This window comes from Corvus brachyrhynchos, unplaced genomic scaffold, assembly GCF_000691975.1.
Source record: "Corvus brachyrhynchos isolate BGI_N302 unplaced genomic scaffold, ASM69197v1 scaffold283, whole genome shotgun sequence".
Classification (NCBI taxonomy): Eukaryota; Metazoa; Chordata; class Aves; order Passeriformes; family Corvidae; genus Corvus; species Corvus brachyrhynchos.
This window is the reverse complement of record NW_008237409.1, coordinates 3233487-3250366: the sequence shown is the minus strand read 5'-3', so window position 1 is coordinate 3250366 and position 16880 is coordinate 3233487. Positions and strand designations below refer to the sequence as shown.

General features: G+C 56.8%; 2 protein-coding genes across 5 annotated transcripts; both read right to left on the bottom strand.

The window, feature by feature from the left end:
* Positions 1–738: 738 nt before the first annotated feature.
* Positions 739–6976, bottom strand: LOC103613412 (multidrug and toxin extrusion protein 2). Of its 4 annotated transcripts, XM_008631189.2 has the most exons (18): positions 6736–6959; positions 6255–6419; positions 6067–6168; positions 5834–5902; positions 5444–5592; positions 5304–5346; positions 5156–5200; positions 4725–4822; positions 4476–4573; positions 3842–3955; positions 3687–3754; positions 3335–3443; positions 3120–3195; positions 2972–3041; positions 2546–2678; positions 2171–2265; positions 1665–1809; positions 739–1302 (listed from the first exon to the last, which is right to left on the bottom strand). In XM_008631189.2, the coding sequence occupies exons 2-18, from the start codon at positions 6411–6413 to the stop codon at positions 1082–1084; spliced, it is 1794 nt and encodes a 597-aa protein (XP_008629411.1). In that variant the 5' UTR covers positions 6414–6419; positions 6736–6959; the 3' UTR covers positions 739–1081. The 4 variants fall into 4 exon arrangements, with proteins under 4 accessions (XP_008629411.1, XP_017586482.1, XP_017586481.1 ...); XM_017730993.1 differs by having other exon boundaries at positions 3335–3754; positions 6255–6551; positions 6736–6975; XM_017730992.1 differs by having other exon boundaries at positions 3335–3754; positions 6736–6974.
* A 649-nt stretch (positions 6977–7625) lies between these two features.
* Positions 7626–15213, bottom strand: LOC103613411 (multidrug and toxin extrusion protein 2). Its single transcript, XM_017730991.1, has 16 exons — positions 15088–15213; positions 14073–14221; positions 13886–13928; positions 13229–13273; positions 12738–12835; positions 12393–12490; positions 11953–12066; positions 11692–11759; positions 11295–11403; positions 10829–10904; positions 10443–10512; positions 9746–9878; positions 9369–9463; positions 9058–9139; positions 8548–8685; positions 7626–8347 (listed from the first exon to the last, which is right to left on the bottom strand). The coding sequence occupies exons 1-16, from the start codon at positions 15154–15156 to the stop codon at positions 8241–8243; spliced, it is 1494 nt and encodes a 497-aa protein (XP_017586480.1). The 5' UTR covers positions 15157–15213; the 3' UTR covers positions 7626–8240.
* Positions 15214–16880: the final 1667 nt, after the last annotated feature.

The window sequence follows — 16880 nt, the reverse complement described above, 5'->3', positions numbered from 1 at the left end:
GCAGTGAGTGGCAGATAGAAGGAAAGAACATCCACCCTGCTTTGCCAACAGGAACTCCTCTAAAACCTCCTGGGAACTGGGAGTGTTTGTCACGAGGGTATCTAAACAAAGCCAGTCATTACTGAGCCTGTTATCTATGCAATGCCTCACCTGATCCCCAGAGGAAGCTGGTTCTGCATAAGGCCTGGAAATATGGGTCTCACTGCAGGGGACAGTCCAGGCTGGTTGTCCCCAGATCAGAGGGAAGGAGCCTTGAAGAACCTGCAGCATCTCATCCTTGAAGGGACTCCTGACTGAATGGGTGATGCTCACTGCAGAGAAACCACCTTTAGCTATCCAAGGTGTGCAAAGGCCACCTGAGGTGGTGGCAAAAGCCACCTGAGCTGTGGGCACGCTGTCCCAAGGACTTGAGAAGTGCCAGGGACTGTTGTGCTGCTGCATTTGGGGCTGCTGGGGCAAAGACAGGGGCACTGCTGTGACTGGAGTCCCAGGTCTGGGAGGGCGGGGGGCCGCCCCAGCCACAACCACCTCCTCTGTAATTGAATTTCAGGGATTTATTGGTTTATGCATAGTCTTTTACCTCCAAACTTGTAACTGAGAGCTGACCTTGACCCTTGCTGAATAAAACCTTTGTTTTACTGCAAAGGCCACCTGGGGCAGGGCAAGACCCATGTGTGGGTGTTCCCTGCTCTGCTCCCAGCCCCACCCTCAGCCTCCACCCCAAGGAGCCAGCCCCACTCCAGCCGGATTTATTCTTTATTGGGCATTTGTCACAGAGCAGCAGTGGGAGCTGGGCTGTGCTGGGCTCCAGCTGGTGGTGACAGCATGGGCTGGAGGGGGTCACCCACAAGCTCAGTGTGTGTCAGGCAACCCAGAGCAGCATTTTGGGTGCCAGAGCAGCCTCGGGGCCCATTTCCAATCAATATCTGCACAAACACTGCTGGACACTGACAGAGGCCCTTTGGCTCCCGTGGGACAGGCGTGTGCTCAATATTCTCGCTGGCTGGTCCATGCTTTGTACATCTGTCCCTCAGGAAAGGCTTTCACCCCAAAAACAAGTCCCCAAAGTCCTTGGTGCCAGTCAGTCTGTGCTGGTGATCAGCTTTATGGCGATGCCGAGCGCGAGCGCGGCCACGGCCACGGCCGCTGCCAGCCCACGCCGGAGGATCAGCCGCTTGGTGACCACAGGGGTGGCCGGCTCGGAGGGGGGAGATGTGGCTGCCCGCAGCTCCAGCTGTGACGTGGGCTCCTCCAGACTGGTGATGCCCGTGAGCACGACGTCGCTCTGCACTTCTAATCCCGCTGCAAGGAGAACGGGGACTGAGGAGGTTGGGAGGGATTGAGGGGTTTCTGGGGAGGGTTTTGTCACAGGGCTTGAATGCACATTAGGAGCAGCCCAGAGCGTGGAGATCTCCAGCTCTCCAGCAGGTCCTGCCCTCAGAGGTGACACCTGGTGTCTGCAAGGTGGGAACTGCCCACAGGTCGTCCCTCTGTCACTGCCCTCCTGAGCCCACGCTTGTAATCACTGCTCTCCCAGTAACTGAGGGTGTCACCAGCATGACACTCTCCCCCTTTTGTGGCTTGTTCCTGGCTTATGCGAACCCTTAGGGACCCCTCCTGCACCCAAACCCTCCCCTGCATGCAGTGCCCAGCTCCTGCCATACCGACAGACCCCAACACCGCCCTGGCAGGGAGGTAAGTGTGGGGCTGGGGGGCTGCTGCCACATCCAGATCCTTAAGGGAGGGTTCAGGGCCCAGGCTTGGCAGCTCCGGTGGTGGCAGCTGGGTCACTCCTGCACGGCGCTGGGCCTGGGGAGGGAATGTGCTGGGTTTAGCAGGGAATTCCCGCCGAGAAAAGCTGTGTTGCCTCTCTTGGGGTCTCCCTGGAGCTGTTGAGGTACGAGGTGATGCTCAGGGCTGCAGGGCTGAGGTAGCCCCAGTCACCCCATCTGCTCTGAGCTTTGTGTCCCCAAACAAGGTGCAGGGGGAAACCTTGAGGGCACTGAGTGCTTGTGCAGGAGGGAGCTGAATACGGGGATGTCATGGGAGCGCTGGGTTTTACTCCAGGGCACTGGAGGACAGTGCTGGCTGTGAGATTGAGCCTGTCTCATCCCAGCAGAGCACTGAGGACCTTCCCAGTGCAGGGACATGCTGTCAGTGCCTGGATTACCTCCTTGGCTGCCTTCTCCCAGTCCAGGCGGGAGATGTAGGTGATGAAGCAGGTGCAGAGGATGAAGACGCAGACGAGCATCGCGATCCACAGGCCTGCAGAGGCCACGCGGCATCAGCCGGAGCCAACCCAGCATCCCAGGTCAGCGGGGACATGGGGTGGTCATGGGTGCCTGCTGTGGGGCTGGCACACCTGGCACCAGTTACTTTTCCCCAGTAAAAGCCCCCAGCTGCTGCAGGAGCATTCCCAGTCCAGCCCAGTGTGCCCAGGCAGGTCAGAGGGGGGAGAGAGCCAGGCACGAGGGTTATGGTGAGCCCTCAGTGGAGCTGCATCTGCCCGTGGGGGTTTGGGGGTGCAGTGCCCAGGGGTCAGTACCCATGACGCCGATCTTGGCCACGAAGAGCAGCACGGCTGCCAGGGGCATGCCCACACCGTAGTAACTCACGGCGTTGAGGATGGCACCGAATTTCTGCTTCCCGATGCCTCTGAGCACCCCACTGCAGGCACCCTGCCAGAAAGGGAGAGGGGCTGGGGCAGGGAGCATCACCTCAGCCAAATTCGGGAGATGACCCAGCTCCCTGCCTCTGCCCATTATTTCTGTGTCCCTGCCCAGTCCTCTGGGTCACCCTCTTTTTGTGCACTCGATGCTTTTTAAGGGATGATCCCAGGAGCTCTGCAGGGTCCTGGTGTGGGCACCAGTGCCCAGCTGCAGCCTGAGGGACCCTCAGCTGACCGATCCATGATGCTGCTGCTGAGCACCAGGATTCCCTATGGAAAACAATAGCATTCCCTGGGACTTACAGTCATGGCTTCAAACAAGTGGAAGACAACGTAGATAGGCATGACCCACGCCACCAAGTCAATGATCTCCCTGAGGATGGAGGAAAGCCAAGGATCACTTTTGGGAACTGACCTCCACACACCGAGGCCAGGAGCTGGGGGCACTCACTTGTCCTTGGTGAAGATGTATCCCAGCACGTTCCTTGTGGAGGCTAAAATGGCCCCCACAATTACACAGAACACCCCTGAAAACACAGCACAGAGCTGAGCCCAGCCTGGCCGTGTTGGAGAGCTGGGGAGAAGAGGCAGGCAGAGGACTGCAAACCCTCCCTGCTCCACGGGAAGGAGCCCAGGAAGAGACTTCCCAGGATGTTGTGGACTGACCTGTGCAGATCAGGCTGGTGGTGGAGGATCTCTTGGCTGCCTTGGCGTCGCCAGCCCCCAGCGCATTCCCCACCTGCACACTGGCAGCTGTGCCCAGCCCCAGGGGGATCTGCAACCACAGGGCTCTGACAATGGGGTTGTCACAGTGACAGTGGGATAACCACCCGTCAGAGAGCAGGATAGAGTTGGGGATTTGATTTAAAGCATCTCTGTAGGAGGGATAGGCAGGAGCAGGGAGACACTCAAGTGCGGAGGGGGAAGTTGGAGGTTTGCTGGAGCTGATTTTTGCTTTGTGCCCGGCTCGGGATGGCCCCCACGGAGCCCTGGTCTGTAGGGATAACTCAGCCCTTACCATGAAAGCCACAACAGACACCTCATAGATGATGGACTGGACAGAGAGCTCGATGACACTCAGCAGGCCTGTGGGACAGGAGGGGTCAGCGCTGGCTGTGGGTGCTGCTCTGGGTCGACCCTGGCCATCTCCTGGCAGGTCCCCTCTCCACTGACCTATCAAGAAGCTCCCAATCTCGTAGGTCCACCACTCGATGCACATCATGAGCATGCTGGGGATAGCCAGGGAGGTGAAGCTGTCCCACTCCAGCAGACACTCTCTGGACCAGCCTGTGGAGAGGAGAAACGGCACCTGATGGATGACCAGACTGCCCACGTGTTACATCCTGAGTTACAGCACCTGAGGCAGCTGGAGGTGCCACTCCTGTTCTCAGAGCCAGCAGCTCCTCAGCTCCACAGGATCTCCAGCAGCACAGTGTCCACCTACAACCTCTCTCCCGTGGGCCACAGAGCTGCACAGCCCTCAGCTCATCCCTCCCGGAGCGGAGTGTCCAAGGACAACCTCCTGCTTATGTCTGTGCTCATCAGGCTTTGGGGCTGAACCTTCCAAAGGCTCAGCAGAAAGGTTCATTTCTGCAGAATCAGTGTTCAGTGCTGAGCACGCAGCTCTGCCAGAGCGTGACGAGCTGCCACTGAGCAGCACCGTGGTACTCAGGGCACCTCGGGCTGGGGTTAATATTTCACCATCAGGGCAAGCAGAATTCCTCTTCTATCAATAATGCCTGATAGAAGTTTTATGGACACTTTTGGGTAAAGCAGGAAGCAGAGGAAGCAGGGGAGATGCCCTTACCTCCCCAGGTGTTCACATGGAGCTTCCGGCCTATGATGTACAGGAACAAGAAAATGGTTTGTGAATACTGAGCGATGGTGTTGGCCCAGGCAGAGCCCCTGCAGAGGAAGTGAGAAAGATCATTGGCATCCTGCTTATGCCTCCCTCAGGGTGCAAAAAGACATCCGGCCGTGCTCCTGTGAGCTCAGTGTTCCCTTGCCATTGCCAGGTGCCCTATTTTCCTCTCCAGGGGACACAGGTGTTACTCACGTGATGCCCAGGTGGAACACGTAGAGTAAGACGTAGTTTGCAGCCACGTTGACCATGTTGCCAATGACCCCACTCAGCACCAGCGGCCACATGATCATCTGCAAAGAGGAGGAGATGGGGAGTCTTCACAAAGGTTTTGGGAGGGAGGTGTGAAGGTACCTGCAGCCCTGGTCTCAGTGCCTTTCCCAGAGAAAACCCCAGACTTCCAGTGATGCTGGCTGCTTGGAAAATGGGCGTGATAGAGGTAAATCCCTGATGTGGGGAAGTATGAAGGGAGGTGGATGGATACAGCTGGCTGTGGGATAGGGTGATCTACAGGGTCAGAGTTGTTTTGGAGCACCAGGGCACTGGGAAGGGTGAGCATGGAAACCCTGTATGTACAGTGGAAGGGAGCCCTGAGCCAGGGTGGGTGTGAGGACTTCAGGACCCACCTGGTTCTGCAGGTATCTCGTCTCCAGGTTATACAGAAACACCACCTGCAAAGGAAATTTTGGATGAGATGAGCCAGTGCTGAGCAGTAGGATGGGGACAGCCTGTCCCCATGTGCAGGTGGCATCCAGGGTGCCCACGGGCACTCACCGGGAGGGCAGGGAGAAATGCGTTCACGTATTGCTGGGTCAACCTGGGGACACACACGGGTGGGGTCAGGGAGGGGCATGGCCATGGTCACTCTCCTCTCAGCCCCTCCACACCGAGGAGGGATGAGGGCATCACCCAACCTGGAGACCTCGGGATCCTGCCGCATGAGCAGCATCAGCTGCTCGATGTTGATGAGGATGGCGCAGCAAGGGAAGCAGCAGAGGAGGATGATGATGGTGGCACGCTGCAGGATCACCCCCACACGCATCAGGTTCTTGCTGCCATAGGTCTGCAGGGTGAAAGGGCAGCAGTGAAATCAGGTGGTGCTGGGGGAAAGGGGACCGTGGAGCAGTCTGAAGACCACCTGGGAAGGATTTGGAGCACAGATCTCCTCCTTATGGGATTGTTACCTGGGGATAAGCTTCTCCAGCTCGCAGGAGCAGCCAGGCACCATGAGGTGCCTGGGCATCATCAGCTGATGCTGGAAACCCCCCGTGTCCCCAGGACAAGGGCCAGCATGTCCTACCCACCTGTGATATCAAGGTGTCACACGCTGAAGTCAAACCATAACCTACAGAGATGGCAGTGACATTTATAACCTGGGGGTTAAACAGGGTGGAGGTGAGCATTTAAGGCTTTCAGGTAGGGAGAGGGGCTGAAAGGAGAAGTGGGAGTCTGAAATTCCCTCTGTCCTTTTCCCCTGCCGTATCTCATCCCAGTGTCAGCAGGGAGGGAGCTGGTGCCCGGCCCGGGGAATGCTTACAGCGATGGCCAGCGTGACAGAGGCTAGCTCAACCTTGCCCAGGTGGCCACAGAATATGGAGCTGACAAGGTGGATCAGGAAGATCAGCAGCTGGATCAGGATCTAAGCACGGAGGAGAGCTGAAGGTTAGGGGCGGAGGCGAACAGGGGTAGCTGTGCTGGGGGGAGTCTCTCCTCCCGGGTCCTTACCAGGGGTGCCGCCAGCACCAGCAGCTTCCTCACGTCCTCCCAGAAGTTTTCCGGAATCCAGCGGCGTTTCTTCTCGCAGCTCCCGGGGCTGAGATTGCCCTGGCCGGCGGCCCTTCCCTCCCCGAAGCCATTCTCCTCAGGGAAGGTCTCCGGCTTCATGCTGCCCTGCCAGGGGAGTGGAACAAGCCCCTTCCTCCGCGCTCTGTTAAACCCCGCTGCCGTGAGCAATGTGTAACCACGCTGGGGTGAACTTCAGCCGGGGCCGGGCGATCCGGCCACATGTTCCCCGCGGCTGGGCTGGAGATGGGAAGGGTGGGCAGTGGGTCAGGGCAGGGCACGGACTGGTGGAGCCCGGCGGGGTCCTGGCAGTGCAGTGGGCAGCGCAAAGGAGCCCGGGCGCACCGTGCGAGGCACTTGCTGCCTGTCCTGAGCCAGCGTTAGGGGCTGAGCCCTCCTAAATCCACCCTGAGAACCCTCCTACCTCTCCTGCTTCACCACAGCTCCAGCGGCCAGTGGGCTGGAGGGTCGTCCTCCTCTTCCAGCAGCGGTGGAGGAGGGCTGGGTGTGTGCGCGGCTCTGGCGAGCTGCTGCCGGCAGTAGCGGGGCAGTGCCTCTTTCACTCTCATCACAGTGGCCAGGACATGCCGGCCCCCTTGGCTCCAGCTGTCCCTGGCACAGCCCCGCCGTGTCGGGTTTCACTGGCTCCGCTCCCCCAGGCCGAATATACCGTCCTCGGCCCGGTGGGGAGCCAGGGGAGGGGAGATGCTGCGCAGTGCAGACCCCACCTGCACGGAGTGGGCGGTGGGCTGGGATAACTCATGGGACAGAGTGAGACACCTCCCTCCTCTCCCCACACTCCCACCCCAAACCTACCGGGCTTCTGAGCAGGGCAGAGGCTGCCACGTCCTCCCACTGGTGTTGGGGATGATGGCAGTTTCGAGCTTGTTTGTGTCACATTTTTTCATTCCCTGTCCATGGGCCACCAGCACCAGGAAAGTTGAGGGAGGTGCCAGGCATCTGCTGGATTGAGGTATTGACCTCCCAGGGCCCAGCAAGTGACACGTCACAGTCACTCAGCTGCAGGTAAGGGCCCGGACAGGCCCAGAGACGCTCAGTGCTGGGGTGTTTGCACTATGACATAGGGCAGTTCTTTGATGGCTCTGTAGGGTTAAGCAACACAACCTCCCTCTTCCATGGTGCTCAACACCCATGACAACGACAAATCTTGCTTTCATACCCAAGGGGAAGAGTGATGAGACTGTGTCTGGAGCCAGCCCCAAACCTCAGGGCCAAGACCAGACCCACGTCTTTGCTCTTAACAGCACAGCCCTGCCAGTGACCAGGGTCATGCTCGCAACATATTAAACAGACTAACATTTACTCAGAAAACTTTATTGTATCAAAATCCCACCTTACAAAAGTGCAAAGAAGAGTTGCTTTAGGCCTGTGCCCGCCCTGCAGAGGGAGAGCGGGGTCAGGGCCAGCAGCCAGCACCCAGCAGCCCAGCAGCAGTCAGACATCTTCCAGCAAATTCCACTTTGTTCTGTGCTGCCACAGCAGCTGCAAGTGGGATTTGCCACCCCAAGATGCTGGCACAGGCTGGTGCGTGAGGAAATGTGCTGTGGGCAGTAGGAGACTCTGCCATGAGCAAATGAGACGGACCAATGTCCCCAGAAAGCAGGACAGCAGCACCAGGACCCTGTCTCGTTCCCAGGTCAGCCCCAGGATACACTCCCAGCTCTCACGAGTGACATCCCAGTGCAGCGCAGGAGAGGAACCAGCTCTCAAGCACTTTTATTCCCAGGTGCCACATCCTCACCCCCTTTAAGAACTCTGTGTGTGGGATAAAACATCATGAGTTAACCAGAAACCGTGCAAAGGGACTTTTTGTAAGGCACTGAGGGGGAATTCCTTCCCCACACCATCCCCCTGGGCCATTGCCACATGCCCTCCTGCTCCATGCACAGTTCCCCAGTGTCCCTGGTTTTAGCCATTGCCAGTCAGGAGCCGGACCAGGATTCCCACCAGCAGGACAGCGACGGCAGCAGCGGCAGCCAGCACACGGCGGATGATCACAGCCCTCCACTCCACAGGGGGAAGAACAGGGACAACAACAGGCTCCTCCTGGGGGCTGAGCTCATGGTCAGGCTGCCTCTCACCCATCACGATGCCCTCAGGCAGGACCGTGGTGTCCCCAGTGTCCCCAGTGTCCGTGTCAAGGGAGGTGTAACCTGAGGGACAGAGGCGAGCGCTGTCAGCACACGGCGGATGATCACAGCCCTCCACTCCACAGGGGGAAGAACAGGGACAACAACAGGCTCCTCCTGGGGGCTGAGCTCATGGTCAGGCTGCCTCTCACCCATCACGATGCCCTCAGGCAGGACCGTGGTGTCCCCAGTGTCCCCAGTGTCCGTGTCAAGGGAGGTGTAACCTGAGGGACAGAGGTGAGCGCTGCAGGGAGGCCGAGCTGCCCAGCCAGGGGCTTCCAGGCTGATGCTGCACAAGCAGCAGTGACAGTCCTGAGGGTCCTTTCCCAAGGCTTGGGGACACTGGGACACACAGCTGCAGCTGTCCCAGGTGAGGCAGGCACGGGGTGGCAATCCAGGCGCTTCCCTGGAGCAGCCTATCCTGTACCCCATTAGTGCAGGAGAGGTGCCACTGGCCCAGGGCCAGCAGCAGGCTCTGTGCTCTTGCCAGCCATTTGAGCCTCCAGGACAGACATGGCTGCCACGACTGGGAAGGAAAGGAAGAGGTTGGGTGGAGAATTTGGGCTCCCTGCCTGGTGTCAGGCCCAGCTACATACCCACAGCAGATGTTTTGTTAGCAGCTGTGCCACTGGAGTTCACATCTTCCACTTGTTGTTTCATTCCAGCTCGGACTTGAGCCTAAAAACACAGGGAAGAGTTGCTCTTCTCAGGGCAAGAGTGTCCTGCCCAGCCCAAAAAACCCTCTATTCTCCCAAGACAAGCATTCTCAGCACCAAACTGCTCCTCTGCTACAGGAGGACAGATCCCAGTTCACTTCAGCCTCCTCCTAGAGGGCTGTAGTGTTGTACTGAAACAGGAATTAACTCAGCACCTTTCAAGAATTACCAGAGAAAAGCACAATTCTCACCTCCTCTGCAGCTTTCCTCCAATCCATGCGGATGACAAAAGCCAAGAAGGAAAGGGCTTGCACGGAGATGCAAATGATCATCCCAACCCACAGACCTGCAGCAATGGGAAGTTACTTCAGGGAGGGCTTGAGGAAAACCTGCCTTTGCCAGCCACTGCCAGAGTGCCCAGGGACTTCAGCCCAAGAACTTTCAAGGAAACAGTTCCTGGGGGAGCTGGGAGTAAGCCTGGATTTCCTGGGACACACTCAGTGCCTGCCCCAAACACAGCAGTGTGCAATCCAGCCCCACTGACACAAAGGGAGGTCCCAGCACGAGTTCCAGGGCTGAGCCTTTGCTCAACACAGCTAACACAATGCCAGCTGGAGGGCACACATACCTAACACCCCCATCTTGGCTGCAAACATCAGGGAGATGCCGATGGGGAAGCCAATGGTGTAATATCCGACGGCGTTGGCGATGGCACCCAGCTTCTGCCTGCCCGTGCCCCGCAGCACCCCGCCACAGGTCGCCTGAGGAGAGCGGGCAGAGAGGTCACTGCCAGGTGGCTCTGGGCCATGGCACAGCCCTGGGGACAGGGAAACCCACAGCACTGTCCCACCAAGCCAAGAGGGACCAAAGCCACGTTCTGGAGCAGGTGGCGTGGGGCTCCTCTCGCTCCAGCTGCCAACCCAGACACCAATAGATCCCAAGGAGCTTCCCCACAGTGTCCATGTCCCTCCCCCAGGACACGACAGGAGAAAATGGGCCAAAATTACTGTCTATTGAGTATCCCAGTGTGCTGGGAGAACCTGGTATCTCTGAAGACCCAGCTGCTCATTTGTGTTGCTTTGATAAACCTGTAAAAAGCTGGAGCCTTGGCCAGGGGAATAGAGGAGGAAAAACTGGGCTGTTTGCAGCGATGCCAAGGGGCAGCTACAAGCACAGAGGACACTGAGGTGCTACAGGTAACACAAGTGGCTGCTGTGACAGTTTCTCTGTTTGCTTCTCTCATTTTAACAGGTCCAGAGTGGGCTTCAGGCAGCTTTGCACCCCAAGCTGCAGAGAGGAATCACTCCACATGCTGGAATACTCACTGCTGTTGCATCCAGCAAGTGGAACGGACCAAAGATGAGCATCACTTTGGACACCAAGCTGACAATCTCCCTGTTGGGAAGATGTAGGGACTGATCAGGGGAAGCAGCACCATGCAGTCCCTGGTTCTCACACATCTTCCTCAATCAACCACAAAGGCTGATCCCAGTTCCCTGATCCCAGTTCCCTGATCCCAGCCTGCTGCCATGGTAGTGTCCCAGTGTTAGAAGCAGCTGTGCTGCCCAGGGACCCAGGGAAATGGGGAGGAACCTTTGAGGAATGTTTGCCAGATGGGGGGTTTATGAACTCTTATCTGTCAGCAGCTTCTGGGGTATAAATAACACCTCCCAAGAAGGCAGTAATACTCCAAAGAAAGCTGTTAACCCACCTGTCATTGGTGAAGATGTATCCCACCACGTCCCTTAGGCTTCCCAGTAATGCTGCAACCACCACAGCAAAAACCCCTGAAAGAAAAAGGAATAGTCAAATTCCTTCAAGGGCAGCACAGCCTGCTCCTGACCCAGGCCCAGACCTCAGGGGCTTCATGTGGTGGGGACTGGACTTTGCTGACCTCAAATGGTACTGCAGCAGAGGATAAATCTGCTTTCCTTACTCTCCCCAGATACTCCCTCTACCCTCTGGAGCGTGAGGACAGAACGCTAAACTGTGTTTTTAATTATCAAAGCCTTTGCACCAGGCTTGTAACAGGAAAGAGGAGTCAGGATCTTGCCTTGCCCAAAGGGTCCGAACAAGTGCGATTGGGTTCGTATGGGGGGGTCCCCACCCCTGTCAGAGGGAAACGGAACCATTTGCTGGTAATTGCCCTTTCTTCTGCTCTGCAGGACTGCACTGACCTGTGCACAGCAGTGCAGTGATGCAGGAGGTCTTGGCTTGTGCCACATCCCCTGCTCCCAAGGCATTGCCCACTCTGACGCTCGCAGCCACGCTGATGCCCAGGGGCACCTGAGAAGCAGGAGACAAGAGGAGGTGGGTGACAGCAGAGCCTGCAGTGACAGCAGAGCCTGCAGTGATTTTATTCTTCCCCAGTGGGGAATTTGGGACAAACTGGCATTGCTGCAGTGAAGGGATTTTCCACCTGCAGCACACCCTGGCTGTGCAGCTGCATGGCAGGCTTGAGAGGCATCCCCTGCCTGGTACCAAGCCCTGCTTCCCACCTCAGCACTGATCCACAGAGCCATTGTTTTGGGGTTACTCCCAGGCTGTTTGGGGTTTCACACCCCCAGCCCTTACCATGTACGCGACACAGGCGAGCTCGTAGATGACAGATTGTGCACCCAGCTCCACCACACTGATCAGCCCTGGAAAAGATTTGCCACCTCCTTCACTGGCTGAAAAGGAGGCATCTATCCCCATGGAATAGATGGGAACACTTGCAGCATCCTGCAGACCCCAACCCTGTAGGTGAGGAGGCTGCTGCTGGCAGGGGGGCTCTGGGGACATGCTCAAGCAGCAGCCACCAGGAACCAGAAGGAAAAGAGGATTGGGGCTCACCAGCCAAGAAGCTCCCAATCTCAAAGGTCCACCACTCAATGCACATCATGACCATGCCAGGCACTGCTAGCCAGATGAAGGAGCCCCAGTCCACGAGGCACTCCCTGCTCCAACCTGACATGAGGAGGTGAAGCAGAATGAACATGTGTTCTCCATCTCCTCCCCTAAAGGGGAGCCACATCCTCTCCTGGACACCCTCTGAGGACAACCACCCCTGCAGCTCACAGGACATCAGCCCAGGACTGCTGCTGTGCCATGCTGCATTCCTGAGACAGAATAATTGGCAAGAATGTGTTTGGAGCTACAGTAAAGGCCTTGAGACATGGCTACAGCATCTTCCCACTGTGAGGGGATGGCAATCCCTTTGTCAGGTGCTGGTGACAATGCCAGATTCCCAGGCCCAGACACTGGTATTCTGAAGGATTAAGGTAGAACAGTACCTCCCCAGGTCTTCACATGGATCTTCTTCCACCACATGTAAAGGATGAGGAAGATAACCTGGGTGTACTGAGAAACCATGTTAGCCCAGGCAGAGCCCCTGAGGAGAGAAAGAGACAGGCAGGTTACAAGTGATCCTTCCCCACCTCCTCAGCCACAGCAGGACAGACCCAGGGGCACCCACAGCAACCTTGCTGCAGATAAGGGACAGACCCCTCCAGCCTCAGCTTTGCAGACTGGGGGCTGGGGGGAGAAGGTGGCACAACTGGGCACCCAGGACACCCCCTGAGCCCTGAGCAAACCCCTGCACCCAGGGAGAGACTGTCACCAGCCCTTCTCACACTTACACCATGCCCAGCTTCAGAGCATAGAGGAGGAAGGCGTTCATGGCCACATTGAGGATGTTGGCTGCAATCCCTGTCACCACCTGAGGCATGATGATCTCCTGGAAGCCAAGGAGGAACTTTGAAATTTGCTTCCCCAAAATGCAGCCCAAGCCCCATCCAGTGAACACAAGGGAGACCTCCAGCAATGCCCAAGGAGAAAGCCAAGAAGGCAGCTCATGTTCCAGGTGAGGCTGGGCTGTGTGAGACATGCAGGAGGTGACAAGCAGAGCTCGGGAACTGGTGCAACCCATAAAACACAGAGTTGGGAAGTAGGAAACGGAACCAGCTAAAGGAGATTCCCACAGCTCAGCCAGGGCTGGCTGGGGAGCTGTGCATGACATGTTCCTCAGCCCAGCTCTCCCCAGAACAGGGTGAACTTTGATTCCCAAGTTTGACCATGTTCATGGGAATACCTTTATTCCATGGCCAGAAGCTGGCTAATTGTACAATACCTGACTCAGTAGATATCTTGTCAGCAGCTGGTACAGAAACGCCGCCTGCAAAAGTCAGGATTCAGTTCATCAGCACACTGTGGTTCAACAGCCAAGTGCCCACTGAACACTGACAGATCAGTCCCCCACCACCTTCTTCCAAAACCCCTGTGCTCCAGCTGAAGCACTGCCAGCACCCAAAACCAAGAGTGCCAGAAAGCACATCCCATTCCCACTGGGAAGACAGATCAGTCTCCAAATGGGAAATCTCCAATGCTTCCTCATCATCCTTTCTTCCACTGGAAAGCTTGGAAGAAAGGATAAACCTGCAGACCCTTATCCCACAGGGTACTGCTCCCTGCCTCAGAGGAGTCAGAGCCCAGCAGCTGTGAGTGTGGGAACAGCTCCAGCCTTTATCTCAGGGTTAAGAGTGAGGCTGGAGGCCCTGGTTCCAAAGTCCACCACCAGTTACGTGGCCACAGCAAAAGCCTTTGCACAGGAAGATGAGAGAGCCCCTGTTTGCTGGTCCAGGAGCTGCACATCTGGTACAGCACAAGGTCAAGGGGCACATTGTAAAACCCCAAACCTGCCCTGTGAGCCACACAGCAAAGGCCCTCCCTCCTTTCCCTGGTGTTACTAAGGGATACAGAGCTTCCAACAGCTTTAGTAGAGACTCACAGGAAGTGCTGGAATAAAGATCATCACGTAGAGCTGAGTTAACCTGGAAAGAGAGTTGTTTCCCCAGTTAATGATACAGCAAAGCAAGAGCCAAGCCAAACAGCATTGCACTCAAGCTCCAGAGAGCCTTGATTTCAACAATCCATGGCAAATATCTGATCCAGAAGGGCTGGATCTCACCCCTGACCTGGAGACCTCGGGGTCCTGTCGGATGAGCAGGAGGATCCTCTCAGTGTTGATGAAGAGGGCCCAGCAAGGGAAGCAGAACAGCAGCAGGATGAGGATGCCCCGCTGAAGAATGGTGCCCACCTGCTTCAGGTTCTTGCTGCCATATGTCTGGGTTGGGAGAGAGGATCAAGGTGGGCATCACAGGGAGACAAAGGGTCTGGGCAAACGCTCAGGGCAACAACAGGACAATTAAATGCCTTTCCCATGCCCTGCAGCTGCGAATGCCAGGCTGGCTGGGTGTAACTCACTCTTAGGCAGATCGCAAATCCTTTGGTACCCAGGCATGACCCAGGGCTCCTTGGGGAGGAAGCAGGCTCCAGCCAGAGTGTTTGCAACCCTGTTCTGTCTGGCAGCTGCCACCCTTTGTGCCCAGATCACACTGCACAGGAGGTGAGACACCACCAGTAAACCCCCCCAGGCACAGGAAAGGGAGAGCTGCTACAGACCTGGGTCATCAGCGTGTCACATGCTGAGGCTAAGCCAGAACCGATGGAGATGCCTGTCACGTTGATAACCTGGAGGAGAGACAGGGAGCCTGGCCCACAGCGCTGCGTCCCTCCCAGCTGGGTGGGGAGACAGTTCTGCTACAAGTTTCTGGGAAGTTTTCCAGTCCTTCTCTATTTCTCAGAATAACACAGTCTTTTTAACTAAATAGCCTCCTCTCCCCTCTGGTGGGGAAAAGGATCTCCTAGCAAGGGGTGAAGATCTAAAACACCACAACAAACAGTGCTGCTCTTGGATACATGCCCTGGTCTGGCAGGTTCAGAGAGCTGGCCAGAGGCTCCCAGCTGCTGGCCTTGCACTGGCACAGGCACTGAGTGCCCAGCTGCCCTCTCCTGCCTGTGCTCAGGGCAAAAGAAAGAACAGGGCCCTCACATACACATTCTTACATGTTTGGTTTTTTCCTCTCTCCTTTTTTTGGTGACACACAATTCACATGTTTGAAACCCAAGGGGAACTGGAGCAATACATACGGACACAGCCAGGGTCACAGCATCCAGCTCGGCTTTCCCCAGGTGGCCACAGAAGATGGAGCTGACCATGCTGATCAGGAATACCAGCAGCTGGGCAAAGAACTGGGATGAGAGGAGACAGTGAGATGAAGACCTGTTAGGATGGTGGAACACCACCCGTCCCCCAGGAGCCGGACTATGAGTGCTCAGGTTTCCTGGTGTTTCTGTCCATGTCTCAAGCCAGGGCTCTGCTGAGGTCCTGGGAACCCATCCCTGCTTGCCAACACTGCTGGGCAGGGAAGGCAGCCCCAGGACTCATGGAGGCTCGCGGTGGCTTTGTTTTTCAAAGCCCACATCTACCTGCCCTGTGGTGTTTTGGTGTTACACAGCCAATCTGCCAGATGACCTCATTTCAGAGAGGCTTAAGGGCTTCACTAGAAATCCTCTTTCCCAAGACGAAGGCTGCATAGAGAAGGGAAAATAAAACATCCCAGTGCTTTTCCACATTTGCGTGCATGTGTGGAAAACTATCCTCCAAAACCACAACATCCTCTCCTCCTGGAGAGACACCAAGGCCAGTCTGTGTGTTCCTTGCCAGCAGTGCGTAACAATGCTGCAGCAGAGATTGATCTCCAGACCTCATTTTCCCTTGGCAGGGGGATGTGCCCTCTACAGACATCCAGAGCACAGCTCAAACCAGATGGCAGGAGTTAGGGACATTTATACCCGCGGAGGGGTGGCCACAGCTGGAAACCATGCCCAGGAGCTGTTCATGCTCCTTCCCACACAGCAGTTGGCAAGCCAAGAGCCCAGAGATGCTGGAGAAGCAGCTCTGAGGGGTCAGAGGAAGAGCAGAACAATCCCTTCTCCTCTGCAGACCTCCCCACTGCTGCCTGCAGAGGCAGTCCTGCTGCCAGGCCCAGGCATGTTTGACTTACTGCTGTGAGTAATCCCCACAGGAGAGGTCTGTACCACCAGCATCATCTCAGCACAGTGTTTATCATGAAACGATCATTAAACAGCAGCTGTAGGTATGGGTTCGAGGTGTCTGTGCACGTGGAGGAGCAGGCTGTGCTGCAGGCTGGACGCTTGAGGGGACTAAGAGGGCTTGATGCGCTCAACTACAGTAACTGAAACTAGTCTAGACTTCCCCTGCTGACTGAACACAGCAGGTCAGGGATTTGATGTCAGGGAGGGTGCCTCCGAGAAGTTTAACAGTCGGTACTTATTTACCAGATATAGCACATAGACTAAAAGCACCAAATTTCACACGCGATTGATTAAGACCAGGGCTGTGGTGCGTGGTTCCCCTTGGCAGAAGCCTCTGCAAAATGTGCTCAGCATGGTCTGTGCCAACTGCCAAAGGGTCCATTTCCCTCCAGAGGGTCCAGACAAATGGCAAACGGCAGCTCCAGTCCGGGGAGGATTTCAGGACAGCGAGTCATAAAGCGCTTTTGCACCCAGAGCCTGCTGAAAGGAGGACCTGGCACTACGCACAGTGACTCGCTTGTCACTCAAGGGGCGAGTGACAGTGGCAGTGCCAGGGCTCAGGCCTGGTTTCACCGAGCAGATTAACATCTTAGTCCCCCTCCCCAAGCCCACCACTCCTCTTCCAAAGTCGTGCTGCAGGGAAGCAGAGGGACCACGATGGGCAGCAGCAAGAGCTTCTGGGGCAAGGAGTAGGGATCCGGGCGCCAACCCAGGCATGAAGGGTGGTGGAGGGACCCCGCTGGCCCCGGCGCGGGCCATCCCCGCACATCCCCGATCGCAGATCCGCGCCCGGAGGCTGGAGGCAGCCGAAACCCGGCGGTACG

Bases quoted from the DNA above. Each gene is read 5' to 3' on its own strand.
- LOC103613412 (XM_017730993.1), bottom strand. From the start codon at position 6,413: ATGAAGCCGGAGACCTTCCCTGAGGAGAATGGCTTCGGGGAGGGAAGG. The intron at 6,169-6,254 runs GTAAGGACCCGG...CTCCGTGCTTAG, and splicing joins TGGTGCTGGCGGCACCCCTG to ATCCTGATCCAGCTGCTGAT. The intron at 5,347-5,443 runs GTTGGGTGATGC...GTGTGTCCCCAG, and splicing joins CAGGATCCCGAGGTCTCCAG to GTTGACCCAGCAATACGTGA.
- LOC103613411 (XM_017730991.1), bottom strand. From the start codon at position 15,156: ATGGTCAGCTCCATCTTCTGTGGCCACCTGGGGAAAGCCGAGCTGGAT. The intron at 12,491-12,737 runs GTAAGTGTGAGA...TTCTCTCCTCAG, and splicing joins GCTCTGAAGCTGGGCATGGT to GGGCTCTGCCTGGGCTAACA. The intron at 10,905-11,294 runs GTCAGTGCAGTC...TTTTTCTTTCAG, and splicing joins CACTGCACTGCTGTGCACAG to GGGTTTTTGCTGTGGTGGTT.